Raw genomic sequence first — 21910 nt, forward strand, 5'->3', positions numbered from 1 at the left:
TTGATTTCCCCACCATGTTATGGTTCTGTGTGGAGATTTTAATTTGCCGGATATAGACTGGGAGACTCAGACGTTCATAACGGGTGGTAGGGACAAAGAATCCAGTGAAATTTTTTCAAGTGCTTTATCTGAAAACTACCTTGAGCAGTTAAACAGAGAACCGACTCGTGGCGATAACATATTAGACCTTCTGGTGACAAACAGACCCGAACTATTTGAAACAGTTAACGCAGAACAGGCAATCAGCGATCATAAAGCGGTTACTGCATCGATGATTTCAGCCGTAAATAGAAATATTAAAAAAGGTAGGAAGATTTTTCTGTTTAGCAAAAGTGACAAAAAGCAGATTACAGAGTACCTGACGGTTCAACACAAAAGTTTTGTCTCAAGTACAGATAGTGTTGAGGATCAGTGGACAAAGTTCAAAACCATCGTACAATATGCGTTAGATGAGTATGTGCCAAGCAAGATCGTAAGAGATGGAAAAGAGCCACCGTGGTACAACAACCGAGTTAGAAAACTGCTGCGGAAGTAAAGGGAACTTCACAGCAAACATAAACATAGCCAAAGCCTTGTAGACAAACAAAAATTCCGCGAAGCGAAATGTAGTGTGAGGAGGGCTATGCGAGAGGCGTTCAATGAATTCGAAAGTAAAGTTCTATGTACTGACTTGGCAGAAAATCCTAAGAAATTTTGTTCTTATGTCAAAGTGGTAGGTGAATCAAAACAAAATGTCCAGACCCTCTGTAACCAAAATGATACTGAAACAGAGGATGACAGACTAAAGGCCGAAATACTAAATGTCTTTTTCCAAAGCTGTTTCACAGAGGAAGACTGCGCTGTAGTTCCTTCTCTAGATTGTCGCACAGATGACAAAATAGTAGATATCGAAATAGACGACAGAGGGATAGAGAAACAATTAAAATCGCTCAAAAGAGGAAAGGCCGCTGGACCTGATGGGATACCAGTTCGATTTTACACAGAGTACGCGAAGGAACTTGCCCCTCTTCTTGCAGCGGTGTACCGTAGGTCTCTAGAAGAGCGCAGCGGTCCAAAGGATTGGAAAAGGGCACAGGTCATCCCGTTTTCAAGAAGGGACGTCGAACAGATGTGCAGAACTATAGACCTATATCTCTAACGTCGATCAGTTGTAGAATTTTGGAACACGTATTGTGTTCGAGTATAATGACTTTTCTGGAGACTAGAAATCTACTCTGTAGGAATCAGCATGGGTTTCGAAAAAGACGGTCATGTGAAACCCAGCTCGCGCTATTCGTCCACGAGACTCAGAGAGCCATAGATACGGGTTCACAGGTAGATGCCGTGTTTCTTGACTTCCGCAAGGCGTTCGATACAGTTCCCCACAGTCGTTTAATGAACAAAGTAAGAGCATATGGACTATCAGACCAATTGTGTGATTGGATTGAAGAGTTCCTAGATAACAGAACGCAACATGTCATTCTCAATGGAGAGAAGTCTTCCGAAGTAAGAGTGATTTCAGGTGTGCCGCAGGGGAGTGTCATAGGACCGTTGCTATTCACAATATACATAAATGACCTTGTGGATGACATCGGAAGTTCACTGAGGCTTTTTGCAGATGATGCTGTGGTGTATCGAGAGGTTGTAACAATGGAAAATTGTACTGAAATGCAGGAGGATCTGCAGCGAATTGACGCATGGTGCAGGGAATGGCAATTGAATCTCAATGTAGACAAGTGTAATGTGCTGCGAATACATAGAAAGATAGTTCCCTTATCATTTAGCTGCAAAATAGCAGGTCAGCAACTGGAAGCAGTTAATTCCATAAATTATCTGGGAGTACGCATTAGGAGTGATTTAAATGGAATGATCATATAAAGTTGATCGTCGGTAAAGCAGATGCCAGACTGAGATTCATAGGAAGAATCCTAAGGAAATGCAATCCGAAAACAAAGGAAGTAGGTTACAGTACGCTTGTTCGCCCACTGCTTGAATACTGCTCAACAGTGTGGGATCCGTACCAGATAGGCTCGACAGAAGAGAGAGAGAAGATCCAACGGAGAGCAGCGCGCTTCGTTACAGGATCATTTAGTAATCGCGAAAGCGTTACGGGAGAAGATCCAACGGAGAGCAGCGCGCTTCGTTACAGGATCATTTAGTAATTGCGAAAGCGTTACGGAGATGATAGATAAACTCCAGTGGAAGACTCTGCAGGAGAGACGCTCAGTAGCTCGGTACGGGCTTTTGATAACGTTTCGAGAACATACCTTCACCGAAGAGTCAAGCAGTATATTGATCCCTCCTACGTATATCTCTCGAAGAGACCATGAGGATAAAATCAGAGAGATTAGAGCTCACACAGAAGCATACCCACAATCCTTCTTTCCACTAAGAATACGAGACTGGAATAGAAGGGAGAACCGATAGAGGTACTCAGAGTACCCTCCGCCATACACCGTCAGGTGGCTTGCGGAGTATGTGTAGGAATTGTGTACAACTCATTGTGTATCGGTTAGAAACGTATGCTTTCATTTTTGATCAGGAAACTCGGAGCAATAAATGCCTCGAAGTCCTGAGGGCATTCATAATTTTTGTACGAAATTGACAATTTTTAGACAAATCTTTAACCGTAATACTTGTGAACTACAATCCTGTAGTGGTACGATAATTGGTACCTACTCAGATTAACTGTAACTGCTATTTGTGATCACCCACATGCTTGGTACTTGGTCAATGATTTCAGGTAGACGCAGTCTGCTCAAGGAAGCCAAAAACACCTACCATGACTTTCTTCGAAGCCTGATAGCGTTTTATTGTCATTTTCTGGCAGTGACGTGTCTATACAACAGGAGTCTTTATTTTCCTAATATCAGGAGGAACAAACATAATTCATGACTATCTTCTGGAATAAATAATGGTCTTATTGTGAAGATCTGTTGAGGCCATATTTACGTACTGAAAATGTTGTGATAATCAAGTCTCCATCTTCAATAGGTTACATCTACGCCGAGAAATAACGTTTGTATTGCCCAAAGGAACGTTAAACAGGATCTTCAGTGACAAAGCAAATATACAAACCAAGTGGGCCTTGCCCTGTGACGTTTTTCTTCTTTTTACGTAGAAATTAAAAGTTGTGTAAATATTTGGGGTCATTAAACTTTCGACGATTATGCTTCAGTCAGTTTGTGCGAACTGTAAACATATTTCTGTGGCTGCTTGCACAACGAAAACTTGTAATAATGATAAAATATATCTTACAGGACATTTTTATCGTGTATCACTTGGATTCGTTTTTTCAGATCTGAACAATACAGATGGTACATTCGATATCCTCCATCGAAGATTCTGACCGTGAACGATCTGTTGCAGAGAACGGTCGCCTGAATTTTGAAGCGTTCTGTCGCGTCGCCACGCACTTCCTGGACGAGGACGATGAGGTCATGCAGAAGGAGCTGAAGGAGGCGTTCCGTCTCTACGACAAGGAAGGTGAGCACCTGCCACTAACAGGAACGTGAGGAAAAAAGGCACAAAAGGTTATCAGCCCTTACTTAATCATTGGGAGATATTTAGCTAGTCATCCCAGTTCTCTGTCTGTTTGAAGAAAATACATTGTTGGATTCCACATTTACAAAATATAATACCGTTAATAAGAAACTAGTAGTAATTATGTTTCAGATTTATCATCTTGAACCATATTTGGTTAGTGTTTGGTATGGGATACTGTTTCTCCCATTCCTTTTGGCAACCATGTTGTTAGAAGAGGCGGGAGGAAGGGGGGATCGCAGATGCTGAGAACACAGTAAATCACATGTGAGGTCGCGAAGAGCATATCCAAACTTTGTCTTTTCTGCTCTGGATAAATACACGTTATCGCAGCATTTATGTACGTAATATCTACCTCTGTCTTCATATTCACTGATGAATGTGCATAGTCTTCAATCCGCTCCAGTTCCGTAACAATCGAAAATCGGACACGTATTCGTAGGACTTTTTCGGTTCATTTTCATATGTAGAGTTAATTCACATCACAAATTATGTGACATTCCTCCTGCATATAGTATAGAGTATTTCTTTTTTAAACAAAATTGTGTTATAGTACAAACAAGAGAAGCTTATTGTAGTGTGAAAAGTGGATGCGTCGAAGTCCTATTTATTAATTCTTCTCCATGGAGGGAGTCGAGTGATCATATCAGTTAACCTTCTATTACATAGTGTTGCCATTTGGCAAAAACAAGACCGTAAATTTACGTATAATGCACTTGCATATGCAAGAAATTGTCGTCTGCAACATGCGTAGCCTAGTTGTATCGATCTAAACTGTGTTTAGCGTCATTGTGTTGCCAGAATCAGTTCAAAATCGGTAATCTTTGCTAAAAGTCGAGTGCAACTGAAAGAGTGTATTACTTCTGCCACTTACATCACATCGAGTTAGACTTTCAAGGTATGTAAAATGATGCTTAATAACAGCACTTGCTGTACGGCAACTAAACTAAAATATTGAATAAATCAAAACTAATTAAAATATTTTGTGTTCATCCTATTACATAATATTTCGTGTTAGATCCTATCCCCAGATATTTTTTACTGAAATCGGTTCTCTAAAAACAAGTCATGCGACAGAGAGTTAACCGTTGAATAGAGATATGAAGCTTTAGAATTTTAGTTCTTCTACATGTATTAAATTGTTTGGTATTCAAATTGTTTGTTATGACGGTACTGTGGCTGTTAAGTCGACAAAGTACAATTGGGAAATCCCCAATATTGGAGATGCTCGAAAAAAAACTTCAAATTACGACAATACTGTGAGTGCTTTTAGGGATAACTGTTCTCTGCCACTGCCCATGTGAATGACCGGCTGTATGGCAAGGCCGTGAAAATAAATTATTTACCGTCAAACGAACAAGAACACAGCGCGATACTTTATTTTCGAGAATAGTATGTACAGACACAGTAAACAGAAAACTAGTAATACTCCTGCATTCTGTCTAAAGTGATGCGTAGTGGCTCTAAACCAAGAACAGTAGTTTTTTTTTGTGATATTTTCTAATCTATAGAGATAAAGTGGAAGTCCTTTGTGATAATCTATTATCCACAGCTGCTTGTGTCTTATATTGTGCTCTATATTTTGTTCTATACATCCTTCAAATTCTACACTCAGTACTAATGATTTCCCTTTATGACAACTGAGAACAAAATCTAAATGATATATTGTGTTCGATCCCTCAAGGAACAGGTAATGTAAATTGAGATGATTTTCGGCATAGATGTTCGTGCATGAACTGAGAAATAATTCCCATAGGGACATTAAGTATCAGCCTAAGGATCAAAATAAACACGCAGATAACTTTAAAGACAGCAAAAGGTAGCTCCTCTCCACAGGTAACAACTGCAAAACATTTGCACGTAGCATAAAAAGGTACACTAAAGCACTTTCAGGGTTACAGTGCATTATGAACCTTCCGATATTTCATGGAAGTATGTTCCGTCTTTGCAACTAAATGAAAGGCAGTTTGTGGTTTACCGATTGCATTTCGCTTCTTTTGTAATGAAGCAACTTCAGTAGCCTCTCGTAAATATTCTTTTTTTAATGTGTACAATGAATTTATTATGTAGTAGTTACAAAAATGTTGCTATGTTACGCTTTCTCTTGTTTTTCAGATTGAAAACAACTTTTGTAGCACCAGTTTCATGAGATTAAATTATCGTTCGGTGGTACTTACGATATAGCCTCATGGACATCTGCTTAGTGTAATCATCTCTTGGTCTCCCTCTACGATTTTTACCCTCCACGCTGCCCTCCAATTCTAAATTAGTGATCCCTTGATGCCTCAGAGCATATCCTACAAACCGATTCCTTCTTCTAGTCAAGTTGAGCCACAAATTTCTCTTCTCCCCAATTCTGTTCAATACTTCCTCTCAGTTATGTGATCTACCCATATAATCTTCAGCATTCTTCTGTAGCACCACATTTCGAGAGCTTCTATTCTCTTCTTGTCTAAACTATTTATCGTCCACGTTTCACTTCCATTCATGGATACACTCCACACAAATACTTTCAGAAACGACTACCTGACACTTAAATCTATACTCGATGTTAGCAAATTTCTCTTCTACAGCAAACGCTTTCCTTGCCATTGCCAGTTTACATTTTATATCCTCTCTTCTTCGACCATCATCAGTTATTTTGCTCCCCAAATAGCAAAACTCCTTTACTACTTTAAGTGTCTCATTTCCTAATCTAATTTCCTTAGCATCACTTTATTTAATTTGACTACATTCCATTATCCTCGTTTTGCTTTTGTTGGTGTTCATCTTATATCGTCCTTTGAAGACTTTGTCCATTCTGTTCAACTGCTCTTGCAGGTCGTTTGCTGTCTCTGACAGAATTACAATGTCATCGGCATGTTTTTATTTCTTCTCCATATATTATAATTCCTGCTCCATATTTTTCATTTGTTGCCTTCACTGCTTCCTTTTCATGCCCCTCGACTCTTATAACTGCCATCTGGTTTCTGTACAAATTGTAAACAGCCTTTGACCCTTGCCACCTTCAGAATTTGAAAGAGAGTATTCCAGTCAAGATTGTCAAAAGCGCTCGCTAGGTCTACAAATGCTAGAAACGTATGTTTGGCTTTCGCTAATCTAGTTTCTAAGATAAGCCTAGGGTCAGTACTGCCTCACGTGTTCCAACATTTCTACGGATTCCGAACTGATCTTCCCCATGGTCGGCTTCTACCAGTTTTTCCATTCGTTTGTAAAGAATTCGCGTCAGTGTTTTGCAGCCGTGACTTATTAAGCTGTCAGTCGGGTAATTGTCACACCTGTCAACATTTGCTTTCTTTGGGACTGGATTTATTATATTCTTCTTGAAGTTTGAGGATATTTCGCCTGTCTCATACATCTTGCTCATTAGATGGTAGAGTTTTGTTGGGGCTGGCCCTCCAAAGGCTGTCAGTAGTTCTAATGGAATGTTGTGTACTCACGGGGCCTTGTTTCGACTTAGGTCTTCCAGTGCTCTGTCAAATTCTTCACGCAGTGTCATATCTCCCATTTCATCTTCATCTACGTCCTCTTCCATTTCCATAATATTGCCCTCAAGTACGTCGCCCTTGTATAGACCCTCTATATACTCCATCCACCTTTCTGTTTTCCCTTCTTTGCTGATAACTGGTTTCCCATCTGAGCTCTTGATATTCATACAAGTGGTTCTCTTTCCTCCAAAGGTCTCTTTAATTTTCCTGTAGGCAGTATCTATCTTACCCCTAGTGAGATAAGCCTCTACATCCTTACACTTGTCCTCTAACCATTCCTGCATAGCCATTTTGCACTTCCTGCCGATCTCATTAATGAGACTTTTATTTTTCTTTTTGCCTTTTTCATTTACTGTATTTTTATATTTTCTCCTTTCATCAATTAAATTCAATATTTCTTCAATATTGCTACTAGCCCTCGTCTTTTTAGCTACTTGATCCTCGGCTGCCTTCACTATTTCATCTCTCAAAGTGTCCGCCCCGATAGGTCAGCGTGACGGACTGCCGTCCTAAGGGGCTCGGGTTCGATTCCCGGCTAGGTCGGGGATTTTCTCCACTCAGGGACTGGGCATTGTGTTGTCTTCATCATCATTTCATCCCCATCCGGCGCGCAGGTCGCCGAATGTGGCGTCGAATGTAATAAGACCTGCACCACGGCGGCTGGACCTGCCCCGTAAGGGGCCTATCGGCCAATGACGCCAAACGCTCATTTCCATTTCCATACTTCTCCTACTGTATTTCTTTCCCCTGTTCCTGTCAATCGTTCCCTATCGCTCTCTCTGAAATTCTCTACAACCTCTGGTTCTTTCAGTTTATCCAGGTCCCATCTCCTTAAATTCCCACCTTTATGCCGTTTCTTCAGTTTTAGTCACAGTTCATAACCAATAGATTATGATCAGCGTCCACATCTGCCCCTGGAAATGACTTACACTTTAAAACCTGGTTCCTAAATCTCTGTCATGCCATTATATAATCTATATGAAGCCTTCCAGTATCTCCAGGCCTCTACCACATATACAACCTTCTTTCATGATTCTTAAACCAAGTGTTAGCTATGATTAAGTTATTATCTGTGCTGAATTTTACCAGGTGGCTTCCTCTTTCATTTTTTACCCCCAATCCATATTCACCTACTACGTTTCCTTCTCTTCCTTTTGCTACTATCGAATTCCCGTCACCCATGACTATTAAATTTTCGTCTCCCTTCACTACGTGAATAATTTCTTTTGTCGCATCGTACATTTCTTCAATCTCTTCGTCATCTGCGGATCTACTTGGCATATAAACATGTACTAATGTAGTAGCCATGGTCTTCGTGTCTGTCTTGGCTACAATAATGCGTTCACTATGCTGTTCGTAGTAGCTGACTCGCGCTCCTATTTTTTTATTCATTATTAAATCTACTCCTGCTTTACCGTTATTTGATTTTGCATTTATAGCCCTGACCAGAAGTCTTGTTCCTCCTGTCACCGAACTTCGCTGATTCCCACTATATCTAACTTCAACCTATCCATTTCCCTTTTTAAATTTTCCAACCTATCTGCCCAATTAAGGGATCTGACACTCCACTCTCCGATCCGTGGAATACCAGTTTTCTTTCTCCTGATAACGACGTCCTCCTGAGTCGTCCCCACCCCGAATCCGAATGGGGGACTATTTTACCTCCGGAGTATTTTACCCAAGAGGACGCCATCATTATTTAACCATACAGTAAAGCTGCATGCCCTCGGGAAAAATTACGGCTGTAGTTTCCCCTTGCTTTCAGCCGTTCGCAGTACCAGCACAGCAAGGCCGCTTTGGTTAATGTTACAAGGCCAAGTCTGTCATTCATCCAGACTGTTGCTCCTCCAACTACTGAAAAAGCCCTCTTCAGGAACCACACGTTTGTCTGGCCTCTCAACAGATACCCCTCCGTTGTGGCTGCACCTACGGTACGGCTATCTGTATCGCCGAGGCATGCAAGGCCCCCACCAACAGCAAGGTCCATGGTTCATTGTGGGGGGGGGGGGGGGGACTACTGCATAATAAATTTATTGTACACTCCTGGAAATGGAAAAAAGAACACATTGACACCGGTGTGTCAGACCCACCATACTTGCTCCGGACACTGCGAGAGGGCTGTACAAGCAATGATCACACGCACGGCACAGCGGACACACCAGGAACCGCGGTGTTGGCCGTCGAATGGCGCTAGCTGCGCAGCATTTGTGCACCGCCGCCGTCAGTGTGAGCCAGTTTGCCGTGGCATACGGAGCTCCATCGCAGTCTTTAACACTGGTAGCATGCCGCGACAGCGTGGACGTGAACCGTATGTGCAGTTGACGGACTTTGAGCGAGGGCGTATAGTGGGCATGCGGGAGGCCGGATGGACGTACCGCCGAATTGCTCAACACGTGGGGCGTGAGGTCTCCACAGTACATCGATGTTGTCGCCAGTGGTCGGCGGAAGGTGCACGTGCCCGTCGACCTGGGACCGGACCGCAGCGACGCACGGATGCACGCCAAGACCGTAGGATCCTACGCAGTGCCGTAGGGGACCGCACCGCCACTTCCCAGCAAATTAGGGACACTGTTGCTCCTGGGGTATTGGCGAGGACCATTCGCAACCGTCTCCATGAAGCTGGGCTACGGTCCCGCACACCGTTAGGCCATCTTTCGCTCACGCCCCAACATCGTGTAGCCCGCCTCCAGTGGTGTCGCGACAGGCGTGAATAGAGGGACGAATGGAGACGTGTCGTCTTCAGCGATGAGAGTCGCTTCTGCCTTGGTGCCAATGATGGTCGTATGCGTGTTTGGCGCCGTGCAGGTGAGCGCCACAACCAGGACTGCATACGACCGAGGCACACAGGGCCAACACCGGCATCATGGTGTGGGGAGCGATCTCCTACACTGGCCGTACACCACTGGTGATCGTCGAGGGGACACTGAATAGTGCACGGTACATCCAAACCGTCATCGAACCCATCGTTCTACCATTCCTAGACCGGCAAGGGAACTTGCTGTTCCAACAGGACAATGCACGTCTGCATGTATCCCGTGCCACCCAACGTGCTCTAGAAGGTGTAAGTCAACTACGCTGGCCAGCAAGATCTCCGGATCTGTCCCCTATTGAGCATGTTTGGGACTGGATGAAGCGTCGTCTCACGCTGTCTGCACGTCCAGCACGAACGCTGGTCCAACTGAGGCGCCAGATGGAAATGGCATGGCAAGCCGTTCCACAGGACTACATCCAGCATCTCTACGATCGTCTCCATGGGAGAATAGCAGCCTGCATTGCTGCGAAAGGTGGATATACACTGTACTAGTGCCGACATTGTGCATGCTCTGTTGCCTGTGTCTATGTGCCTGTGGTTCTGTCAGTGTGATCATGTGATGTATCTGACCCCAGGAATGTGTCAATAAAGTTTCCCCTTCCTGGGACAATGAATTCACGGTGTTCTTATTTCAATTTCCAGGAGTGTATATATTAATAGAAACACGTATTACAGGCCAAGCTAGATGCTTTATAAATAAAAGAAGCGAAACGCGTATGGCAAAAAAGAAACTGCTTTTAATTTGGTTGCTAAGACCTCTATGAATTTTGAGGCAACTAAGGAATGACGTAGAATGGAAAAAAGTGACTTCCAATGTTTATTTAATATAACGACGAATCATTACAGCTTTCCTTCTAACCGATATCTGTTGAACCATGCTGACTGGTAGGTACAAGAAATCATGTAGACAGAATGTTGTTCATAATCTTTGCTAAACAAAGCCAACATCCGGTCCATTCTTACTAAATAAAACGTGAATATGAGACCGCGAAAGCCTTTCAGCAGGCTTATTTTCCATTAGACAGGTAGAACAGAAATGTAATTTCTAATCTGTTTAGTCTCCAAGTTGACAGATAGATGATTCATGCCTTGTTTGTGGCAGGCAACGGTTACATCCCAACATCGAGTCTGCGCGAGATCTTGGCGGCGCTAGACGACCAGTTGACGCCGGACCAGCTGGACGAGATGATCGCTGAGATCGACACTGACGGCTCCGGCACCGTGGACTTCGACGGTAAGCACCGAATTTAAAATAAAGAAGTGGTCGATGAGATACAACCTGTGGCATATAGGAATTGTTAATTTCCCAGTGGAGGGAAGTGAGTGAAGGGTAAAAACTTTAGATGGATAGTAAGTCTGACTACAGTAAGGCGGTTGTATTAAATATGCAGCGATAAAGAGATTTCCGTAGGGCACACTTGCATGGAGAGTTGCATTAAACGTGTCTTCGGACTGGAGACCACAACGACAAGATAGCAATAGAGCACTGAAACTGACTTGTACTGAGAAATATGTCGGGATTATTGCAGATACAATCGTAAATTCATGAGACGAAACCTGCTTAATAGCGTGTTGGTCCATCTTTGGAACATAATAACAAAGTTTTCTCACGTCTCGCCTGTCATAGTACTTGCAGTGGATTCTGATGCAGTTTGGAATTCCTGTGTGATAGTCTGGATAGATGTCAGCCTACTGCACATTACGACCCTCTTCAACTGTCGGCGGTGTCTGTCAGTGAACAGACGAGGTCGACCTGTTCGCTTTTGTGTTGTACGTGTCACTTCACGTTTCCACTTCAGTATCACATCGGAAACAGTGGATCTAGGGATGTTTAGGAGTGTGGAAATCTCGCGTACAGACGTATGACGCAAGTGACACCCAATCACCTCACCACGTTCGAAGTCCGTGAGTTCTGCGGAGCGCCCCATTCTACTCTTCCACAATGTCTAACGACTACTGAGTTCGCTGATATCGAGTACCTGGTAGTAGGTGGCAGCAAAATGCACCTGACATGAGAAACGTATGTTTTGGGGAATTTTCGGATACTTTTGGTCACATAGTGTTAAGAAAACGTTGTAAAAGTTTAAAGAAGCTGTGATTTGGAATCCCGAACATTCGGGGTTGCGGTCTGACACTTGGGCACTTGTACAGAGCGAAGTAGCCAGGGCAGTGGCAAGATCCCGGATCTGCATCTACGAGGACGGCGCTTCAAGTTCCTGTCCGGCATACATACTTGAGTTTTTCGTTATTTCCCTAAATCGCTCAAGGCAAACTTGGGGACAGAATCTTTGAAAAGGAGAGTACATTCCCTTCTCCAATATGAACATGTCCTCCGTCTCCAATAAGCTCCTACTCGCCGGAAGGTAAATCCTTCCTTCACTTTCGCACTGTGCCATTGAGTTACACGTATGTTACAGAGAAGTCAGATAATCAAACGTTTACATCAGAACATTGATACTACCTTGTCCAAAGCGTCTGCTGTCGAAACACTGTGAACACTGTGTTAGGTGAGCATTCGTGAGAAAACTAAGATTTTTTCCTCTTTTCTCTTGGCAGATCTGAAAGTTCAAATTTTCGCTATAGTAATTAGATCAGTAAATTCATTTTTCAGATAATTTGCAAGCTTTGCTCCAATAACAAGAACAGAAACAAATCATAACTTGCACATACGTTTGGCAAATTCTTCATTCATTTATATTAATGCCGTCTACTCAGGAGACATGTATATATTTTGTAGTCGTCGAAGGCCACGTGTAGTGGCCGCGCGGTTTGAGGCGTCATGTCACGGACTGCGCGGCCCCTCCCGCCGGAAATTCGAGTCCTCCCTCGGGCATGGGTGTGTGTGTTGTTCTTAGCATAAGATAGGTTAAGATAGTTTAAGTAGTGTGTAAGTCTAGGGACCGATGACCTTTGCAGATTGGTCCCTTGGTCCCTAAGGAATTCACACGCATTTGAACAGTCTTCCACGACGCAAAATACTGAATCCACATATGTAAGCCACAGAAAGAAATATTGTGTATCTATACAGGGTGTATCATAATTAATTATGTAAATGCGTACAGTTGAAAGTGCACGACAGTAGAAGCGAAACAGCCTCAGTAAACGTAGGTTCACAAACGCGCGACTTTTTGGTTGCCAGCTACTTCTGACGAGGTTCTGTGTAAACATCGCATGCCGGTCCGTGGTGTGGTCTTTTTTAATATTTTCGGCCTGTGGAGTTGTAAACAGAATGGATTAGACAATACACTACACTGTCAGAGCGCCACTCACGTCAGTTGTAGGAGTGTTGGTGGTGACAGTGACGAGGAGTATGCGGATATGCGTTTCATGTATATCAGTGCTAACGGCAATGCACGAGAGGCTGCACGCTTGTACCAAGAAGCCGGCAGGGGTAGCCGAGCGATTCTAGGCGCTGTAGTCCGGAACCGCGCGACCGCTACGGTCGCAGGTTCGAATCCTGCCTCGGGCATGGATGTTTGTGATGTCCTGAGGTTAGTTAGGTTTAAGTAGTTCTAAGTTCTACGGGACTGATGACCTCAGAAGTTAAGTCCCATAGTGCCCAGAGCCATTCGATGTTTTTAGACCAAGAAGCATACCCTGCCCGAAGGCACCTCGAGAGTCGAACGTTTACAAATGTTCATCAGTGCCTGCGAGATATTGGGAGATTTGCACATACTGCAGGAGCGGATAGGCCTGTACTTATTACACCTATGCCTGAATATGTGGTGCTGGAAACAGTCGAACACTGTCCAGGAATCTCGCAAGGAGACTTGCCACATAAATTCCTGGAATGAACCACAGTAGTGTTTGGTGAACGATGCATCACAGTGCAATGCAGCCGTACCACCGACAACGAGTTCAGAGTCTTTTTGAGGCGGACTTTGGTCCTAGACCAATGATCTGTCAGTGGATACAACAACAAACGGTAGGCAACCCTACGTTTGACAACAACATTTTATTTGCAGATGTAGCATGGTTCAATCGTAATTCTGTGTTTAATTATTACTCACGTTTGAAGTCATCTAGCCTCAAACCCACAGGCTGTGCATGAGCCTCATCAGCGACGTTTCTCATAGAATGTGTGGCTAGTCGTGCTACGTGGCTACCAAATTGGTTTCTGTTCATCTTGCAAGATTGCTTGAGGATGTTCCCTTAAAGCTACACCGGAGGATGTTGTACGTGCATGATGGATCACTGCCACACTATGCTTCTGTGGTGAGACGATGTCTAACGTGCCGATATGGCCACAGATGGATTTGGCGAGGACGAGTTATGCCGCAGCCTCCAAGATCACCTGATCTGAACCCCATGGATTTCTTTATTTGGGCCACCTTAGATGTGTACGCCATTCCAGTTCACATGGTTGAACAAATGAAACAAACTTTTTGATATTTGTCAAGAATTTCGAAATGGTCCAGGCGTATCTGAAGCTTTAGTACACCCTAGTCGCTAGAATTGTAAAGGCCTCGTCGCTACTACTGGGGAGACTGAGTTGCCACTGTTGTTATGGTAGGCCGATTTTGTGAGTTCGTGAAACGGCTTCTGGTGCAGTACACCACTAACACAATTTCTCCCTGCCACTATTACACAGCTATGTCCCAGGGTCCGGTAACTGGGTAGGAGAACGAAGTTTCTACGACACTCCAACAAATTAGTAACAAAGTCACACAAATGAGTTAAAAATATTTACTTTTCTCTGTGACTTGCAGAATGATGAAGTCTGCAACACCGCAATTAATATAACACAAAAAATCCCTCAATGGCTAAATGCAACTTCACAGTGAATACCAAATGCAATTTACAACAGTTTTAAGAGTTCACTAAACGAAGTTCGCTGTCTAAGTCAGCCCTGGACGATGATCTATAGCCAGGTGGGCGAGAGCTCCTCTTCCATCTTCCGAGTCTGTCTGTCTGTCTGTTGCCTGGTCACGGGCGGATTGTGGATATCTTCATCCTCAGCGCCGCCCGTGGCGCTGGTGGAACTCCCCCAAGCTGTGAGTCTCTATGGCGCTGGCAGCAGCTCGCATCCTTGCGCCTGTGGTTCTTTTGCCCTGGCTATGCCTTGTTCGGACGACACAGCAGAAACGATTCAGAACTTATTGCGACGACGGTTACAGGCCTTTATCCGGGAAGAAGCACGGCACTTTGTACACCTTTAAGAACGAGAACGGTTATCTAACTGTTGTGTTCATTCAAAACACCTGCACTTCTAGCAAAGTATCTCTAATAACTTTTTTTAATGTTGTATATTATTGTTACCTTTTCCTAAATGGAATGATGTTTACACAGAATCAAGTCAGTGGTGGCTGGTAACCAAAATGCCGTAATATTGTCGCAAGAGGTTCGTTTGCGGACCTATCTTCCCTGAGGCTTTTTTGCCTCTGATATCTTGTACTTTCAACTATACGCGTTAACGCTATTAATTGTAACAAATCATGAATATTTAATAGAGAATCACTGACTATATGAGGGTCGTTCAAAAAGTAAAGAACGTTTCGGCACGACTAAATAAACACTAAATATACCGTTCCCAAGTTCCGCTCCTTACCACAAAGATTTGAGACCGTATATCACTGCTTGTTTGAGGTCCTCATCGCTTGCGAACTGTCTTCCACTCAAACATTCCTTCAGGTTCGTGAATAAGTGAAAATCACGTCGTGCCAAGTCAGAGCTGTACGCAGAATGTTCAAAAATTTCCTACTTAAGATGATGAACTTCTTGCTGTGTTCGTACTGATGCATGATGCGCATTCTTATGAAAAAAAAAAAACAAACAAAAAAACAAAAAAAAAACACCTTTGCCGCGCGACCGCTACGGTCGCAGGTTCGAATCCTGCCTCGGACATGGATGTGTGTGATGTCCCTAGGTTAGTTAGGTTTAAGTAGTTCTAAGTTCTAGGGGACTGATGACCTCAGAAGTTAAGTCCCATAGTGCACAGAGCCATTTGAACCATTTGAACACCTTTGCCGACGACATTCCACACATCTTACTAGGGAGTGACGTACAATGTTGTCGTCAAGGCAGTTTTTGATTCAAGACAATAGGCGGCCTCTTGCATCAGCACGAACACAGCAAGAACTTCAGCGTCTTAAGCGGGAAATTTCTTGACATCCGGCATAAATCCCTGACTTAGCACCATGTGATTCTGACTGATTCCCGAACCTAAAGAAATTTTTGGGTGAAAAACAGTTGGCAAACAATGAAGACCTCAACAAGTCTTTGGCGGTAGCGGAGTACAACATGCGAATGGAAAAAAATTGATCTCACGTTACGCTACAGATATTCGCTAAAAATTAGTAACGAATGCAAGGTTGTCGGCGTCACTAGGATCTTTGGTAAGAGTCACAATCACGTTGCATCACAAGAGGTTATGGTGCACAGATAATGGCGTACTAGCATATGTCTGTAAGCCCTAAATCAGTTTCTAGAAAACTTGTCACACATATCACTTGCTGTCAGGAAAAAAATTGCTGTTACAATGCAACATTGTTAGTAGCCCTGTGGCTGAGGATAAGCACGATAAGGGGCGACACAGAATCAAAACTGAGGGACGCCTCGAGTAATTTTAACCAAATTTGGTGTATGCATGGCTCATTACTTGAATGAAATTAAAGGAATAAGGTTAGAAACTTTTTGACATTTAAAAATGCCATATCTAGCTCGAATACTGAACTTTGTTTTCGAGTAGTTTATGTTGCCAGAAACGCAAGAGAGGCTATGCGAGATATTAAAAAGCAGGTGAAGGATATCTGTAGAATGAAATTTCGATTTCGGTCTTGAGGTCTTGTCGGAAGTCTCAGATGCTATAACTCTACTAGCAGAAGGCAAGTACATTGTTTAGAGTCTCGGGACATCATACACTTTCAATTAGTATCCCTGAAACGAATGTATCAAACGAATATACCTTCTGGAAAAACAGATCATGGATTAAAAGAGAAAAGCTTATAAAAACCGAAATGACACATAAAAAGGTGTCACAGTTATCGACAATTAAGGATCTGTGTTCTTTTATGGCCCTGGATTTACAAGGTTCTGTCGGACGCTAATTAAAGTTAAAAACGAGAGCTGAGTGCCTAGGAGAAATAGTAAGGGAAACAGATGTCAAGTGGGAAGGTTGCTTTGACTTTAGGAAGAGAAAATTGGCTTTCGTATTTCAATAAAATAAAGATTTTACAGTCTGGATTTCATTTCAGTTAATTACTATTTCATTTATTAGCAAATTAAAATCTAAAAAGAAGAGAAAGGAAATCTTTGAGATGTTGTGCTGTAGAAGAATATTAAATATTGGGGGACTGTTAAGATAAGAAATGAAGAAGTTCTTTGCAATATCGGCGGAGACAGAAATGTCTGGAAAGCATTGACAAGGAGAAGGGACGTGATGATAGGACATGTGTTAGGAAGCAGGAATATCTTGATGTACTTGAGGGAGCTGTAGAGGAAAAAATATGGGGTAAGACCGAGACTGGAATATATCGAAAAAATTAATTCAGGATACTGAGCGCGAATGGTACTCTGAGATGAAAAGGCTGGCACAGGAGAATTCCTAACGGGATGCAACAAACCAGTCGGGAACCTGATGGAGAAAAAAGGTCACCAAGATTGTGAATTAATTAAAAAATAAACACCACTCACGGATTAGGCCTTACACCTGTTCGGACTGCTGCCTACAAGGCAGTGCGAGGAATTGATTTTGACTGTGGGACATGTGACCAGCGTGAATCCTAATGGTGCCGCTGTATCTTTATTCAAGCAGCTTCTCATCTGACCTCAATAAGGCTGACTGGACCCTATACCAGACCTCCCAACTACAGAACAAATCGATATCTAATATTAGACAATCAGTAAAAACGAAACGTTTTGCACAGCGTTTCAAGATTCCTAAAAAAAGATTAATTTCCCAAATGACGATAAAAATTAGGCATGACATGCTTGTGATACAATAAATCTTGATATTATACTCCTGTATAAATACAAATATCGCGGGAGATAAAAAAAATCAAGAAGAGAGTGTTTTGTGAAGGAAATAGTCTTGTATCGCTTAAGGGAACACTACGACATAGACATGAAATGAGTTAAGAGTCCGATGTACATCAGAATCTGAATGGCCGAACGGATAGATAAAACTCCCCCCCCCCCCCCTCTCCCTGGAACAACTCGCAAACTCTCCCACTCGACCGGCCCCGTCCAAGACAAAAGATTTAAGGAATGGTTACTACGGTTTTCCACGATATTTTACCATTCCACGCAACGTTTCAATTTGTATAAGAGCTCCTTTGGCATATTCTGCGGCACTATCTGAAACCTCGTCACCGACGCTGTACATGATGTGAAACAGGAAGGTGATGCTTACACCCAAACCTCCAGATGTCAGATCGGTACCAAACGTTGTATGTCGACACAGTATGAACCGAAACACCGATTTATTTCGTATTATATGCTGTCGTCCAGCAGAACGAGCGTAAACTTTAATTAAAAGCAACTCCAGAGCCACATCAAAAGGATAACTGGGGGTGAATGAAACATGTCGTGTCCGTGGGGAAGTTGGCACGTATCGAGGGACCCGGGTTCAAATCTCAATGATTACAATTTTTGTACGCTAAGAACAATTGCATCAAACGTGCGGAAATAATAGTAACAATAATAATCAATAATAAAATAATAAGATCAATAAAAAGTGCATAATGTGCAACTAACGAAGCGAGAGCAGACTGCCAAAAGGATATTACAAACTCCGAAAAGTCCTTCTACATGTCAGGAAAATTATCACCCATACAACAGCTTCACGCGTAAACAATAATAATAAAAAAAACTTGTCATCAGTGGGATGTGAACGTAGCACCTTTGTTACGACGACCGAATGCGAGACCTGTGATACAGTTACTCACAGATAAACTTTTCCTTCACAGATAAGCTTTTCCTGTGCGACGTAACTTCGGTGATACTTTTAATTACCGTTCACGCATGTTCAACTGGACAACAGCATATAAAACTAACTAAAACGGTGTTTTGGTTCATACTCTCTCGACATATAACGTTTGGTACGGATCTGAGTGTCTGACATCTGGAGATTTGGGTGTTGGCTACGATGCTGAGCCAAGACTAATTTACCCATTCAGCTTGTCGAAACTGTACTAACATTCCGCTCCTCATTGTGAACGATAATTTTTAAAAATATTACAAGCTGCGATGTAAATAATGACGTCTATTATCGTCCCCTAGTTTCTCTTACTCATAGTGGCTTCATAGTCACACCACCGCAGTCTCTGCTCGTATGGTATGTCGACAGCCTTTCACGCTTGGGCGGCGACAACACTTCGCGAGATGACGTTGCAGTAGCGTCCGCTCTTTCCGGAACCCTCTGCCAGGATGCGAGATAAAACGTCCGGGGATGTTCCTGTAGAGAATGCGTCCACCGTTTCTCACAAAAGAAAGGGGGCACTCCAAAGATGGATTCCATTTCGGTCCATCCCACCGTACACAAACGCTGATGCGTCCGAGGAACTTTCTCGTCATCCCGCATACAACATTCCTGTCGCTCTGTGCTCCGGGATATTGCACTGTGTGGGAAAAAACTGATATTCAAGTGATCCAACCAATTTAGATTTCGGCAAGCCAGGACTCATTTTGAAATAGCAACAAATTACAAGTTCTCGCAGAATACTTTCGTATTTACTGTTTCTAAATACTCGTCGCAAATTAGACCCGTCATATCAGACAGAATCATCAACTGTACCTCCTGGATCCAAATCTACCACTTCTCAGCCAACAGCGAACTGCTCGATTAAGCTGCCTTAAAATTAGTTTGGTCCTTCAATCGCGATGTTTATTTTTTTCGGTGTACTGCTGGTGTTTCACCTCCTCATGTTTCGATGCTACTACAAACCACTTCTTTCGTACGCGAAAAAAGACGAATGAGCGATGGGACATGAGTGACATCTATATCGTACATACCCAGAAGGAAGAAAGGGCCCGTAGCCTACACCCCCCCCCCCCAAAAAAAAATCCCTCTCCCTGACCAGAAACAAATTATCTTAAGACCGAAGTCAGCCATCTGTCACGAAAACTCGAAACAATTTCGCCTTTCACCGCGAAACTAGGTCATGTCATGGATACGCACCCTGTCAACAAGATGAGCATTTTCGAACGGAATGAGAAATCGACTTTCGAAAATATCCGCATTCGGGCGAAACAGCTGCGGATACTATGTAGCGAGATGCGAGAACATACCAGCGGAGCCAACGCAAAGTTTGAGATAAGACAATGATGTTTTCTTCCAACAGAAACTGGAATCTAAAAATCAAGTCGAAAAACCCATGAAAATGGATATTCTACGTAATCAATAGTCAGTTTTTTCCCTTCCCCCAACAACATCCACAGTCGTTTTCACCTTGTGGAATGATATATTTCACCTACTTGCAGTCCCTGTGTGAGCGAATCAGAGACCAAAAACCGTTTCCTTTAAGACGTGGTGTTGACCACGACAGACACTACCTCAGTTGCGTCAGATGATTTAAGTGTTATCACTACAATACGTCAGTTACCATATCCAGACGTGCTCCTTCAGCAAATAGCAACTCAGCCTTTTAGAAGTTCTTGAGTGTTCGAAAAACGTTTTATTCGTCAGCGGCAGTACTGTAGACACAGTTTTACGGGGCTAAGAAAATTGGTAACAACACTACTAAGTAACTCGCTAATGCATTTTGTCATATTGTTCGTTTCGGAGTAAAATCGACACTTAAGAAGAAAAAGTGTTCCTTTCCGTTTACCAGATCGGTAATTATGACAATAAAACTAAGGCTGCTCCTAACTGTGTCGTGGCTTATCCATCAGCCAGTCAAATGATGAGTACAAGCGAACTGTTTTATTCTTCAGTAGGCCTCCATTTACACAATATTACTTAACTGTACACTTTTCCGTCTCTATCCCTAATGTGTCGCGGGCCCTCCGAATTCTGCTGAACTGTAAGCTAAGAGTAGGAAAGAGTCTTTAAATCTAAACACCAGACGAAATGGTAGTTGGGCCAAGTAAGTCCAATTTGGAGTATTTCGGGGAGAATTTCCGGTTCTGGTATATGCGTTATTACCAACGCATACTTTTCGAAAATCTTGGTCAGAACAGGTAATGGCATCTTTACATAATTTCATCCGAAAGTAATACGCTCAAGACCAAAAATATGATGGTCTGTGCACCTGTAAGTGTAATTTGTTACGTGTGTAGGGCGTAAAGCTAACGACTTGCAGGTGACGTGAGCTATCCGATCGAGTGTGACCTGCAGTTAGTATGTTTCAAAGGTAGATGGAGTAACGTCAAAGTTATCATGCTGGAAACAATGATCGTAAATTGTGTACACCCTCTGTACAGGGAGGTTGCAAAGTTAGGTTAACTGCAATGAACACATGTCGTGACCCAGATATTTTCTGTGTTTCAGAGTTCATGGAGATGATGACCGGAGACTGAACGCTGAACAACCAAACACCGCTGCCACAAGTGCGCCATTTCATGATCTGGGCGTAGCTCCATCCATCATCATCTGTTACATCAAATGAACTGAATACAATTTGCAGTCAGTGCATACCTTTCAGTTGCTGTATACATCATCTACAAATAAAGCGCTTCTTATTCTCTTGTTATCTGTTTAATCTGAATAAGATTCTTTTCCAGATACAAGAAGAATGTTCTTCTTATCCACTGTTTAAAACTGAGTACGTACATATTAGAATTATTGTCATCGGGGATTCTTTGGATCAAAGAAACGTACTAATACTTTTACTCAACACTATTGGTGCCCTTTTTTGTCGCATGTCTTAATTCTTTATTCTGCGTTGAAGTATGTCTATAGACACGAATTATTATTTCACAGTAAGCTAACGTAATAGACTAATACAACAATGACGGTGTCGATATAAAGTTCTCACTATTAAAAATGTGCAAGTCATGTTGAGAATGTTGACAGAAATCAAAGAAAAGGGAAATTTTTAAATCTGCTAATTTCACATTTTGTTGCCCCATATGTTTTTAATAATTTTATTTTTATAGGCATGTTTTTCTCTTTGGCCATAGCCTTAAGTATACACAAAAAATTCTTTGC

At 42.6% G+C, this 21910-nt stretch overlaps 1 protein-coding gene across 1 annotated transcript in view; it reads left to right on the top strand.

Moving 5' to 3' along the window:
* LOC126473590 (troponin C-like) overlaps positions 1 to 21448 on the top strand; it is a 60181-nt gene extending 38733 nt beyond the window's left edge. Inside the window, exons 4-6 of the mRNA XM_050100737.1 lie at positions 3349 to 3465; positions 10925 to 11056; positions 21251 to 21448. Of these exons, the coding sequence (XP_049956694.1) occupies positions 3349 to 3465; positions 10925 to 11056; positions 21251 to 21279 (278 nt within the window). The 3' untranslated portion in view covers positions 21280 to 21448. The remainder of the gene's footprint in view (positions 1 to 3348; positions 3466 to 10924; positions 11057 to 21250) is intronic.
* Positions 21449 to 21910: the final 462 nt, after the last annotated feature.

The sequence above is a fragment of the Schistocerca serialis genome, chromosome 4, assembly GCF_023864345.2.
Source record: "Schistocerca serialis cubense isolate TAMUIC-IGC-003099 chromosome 4, iqSchSeri2.2, whole genome shotgun sequence".
NCBI classification, from domain to species: Eukaryota; Metazoa; Arthropoda; class Insecta; order Orthoptera; family Acrididae; genus Schistocerca; species Schistocerca serialis.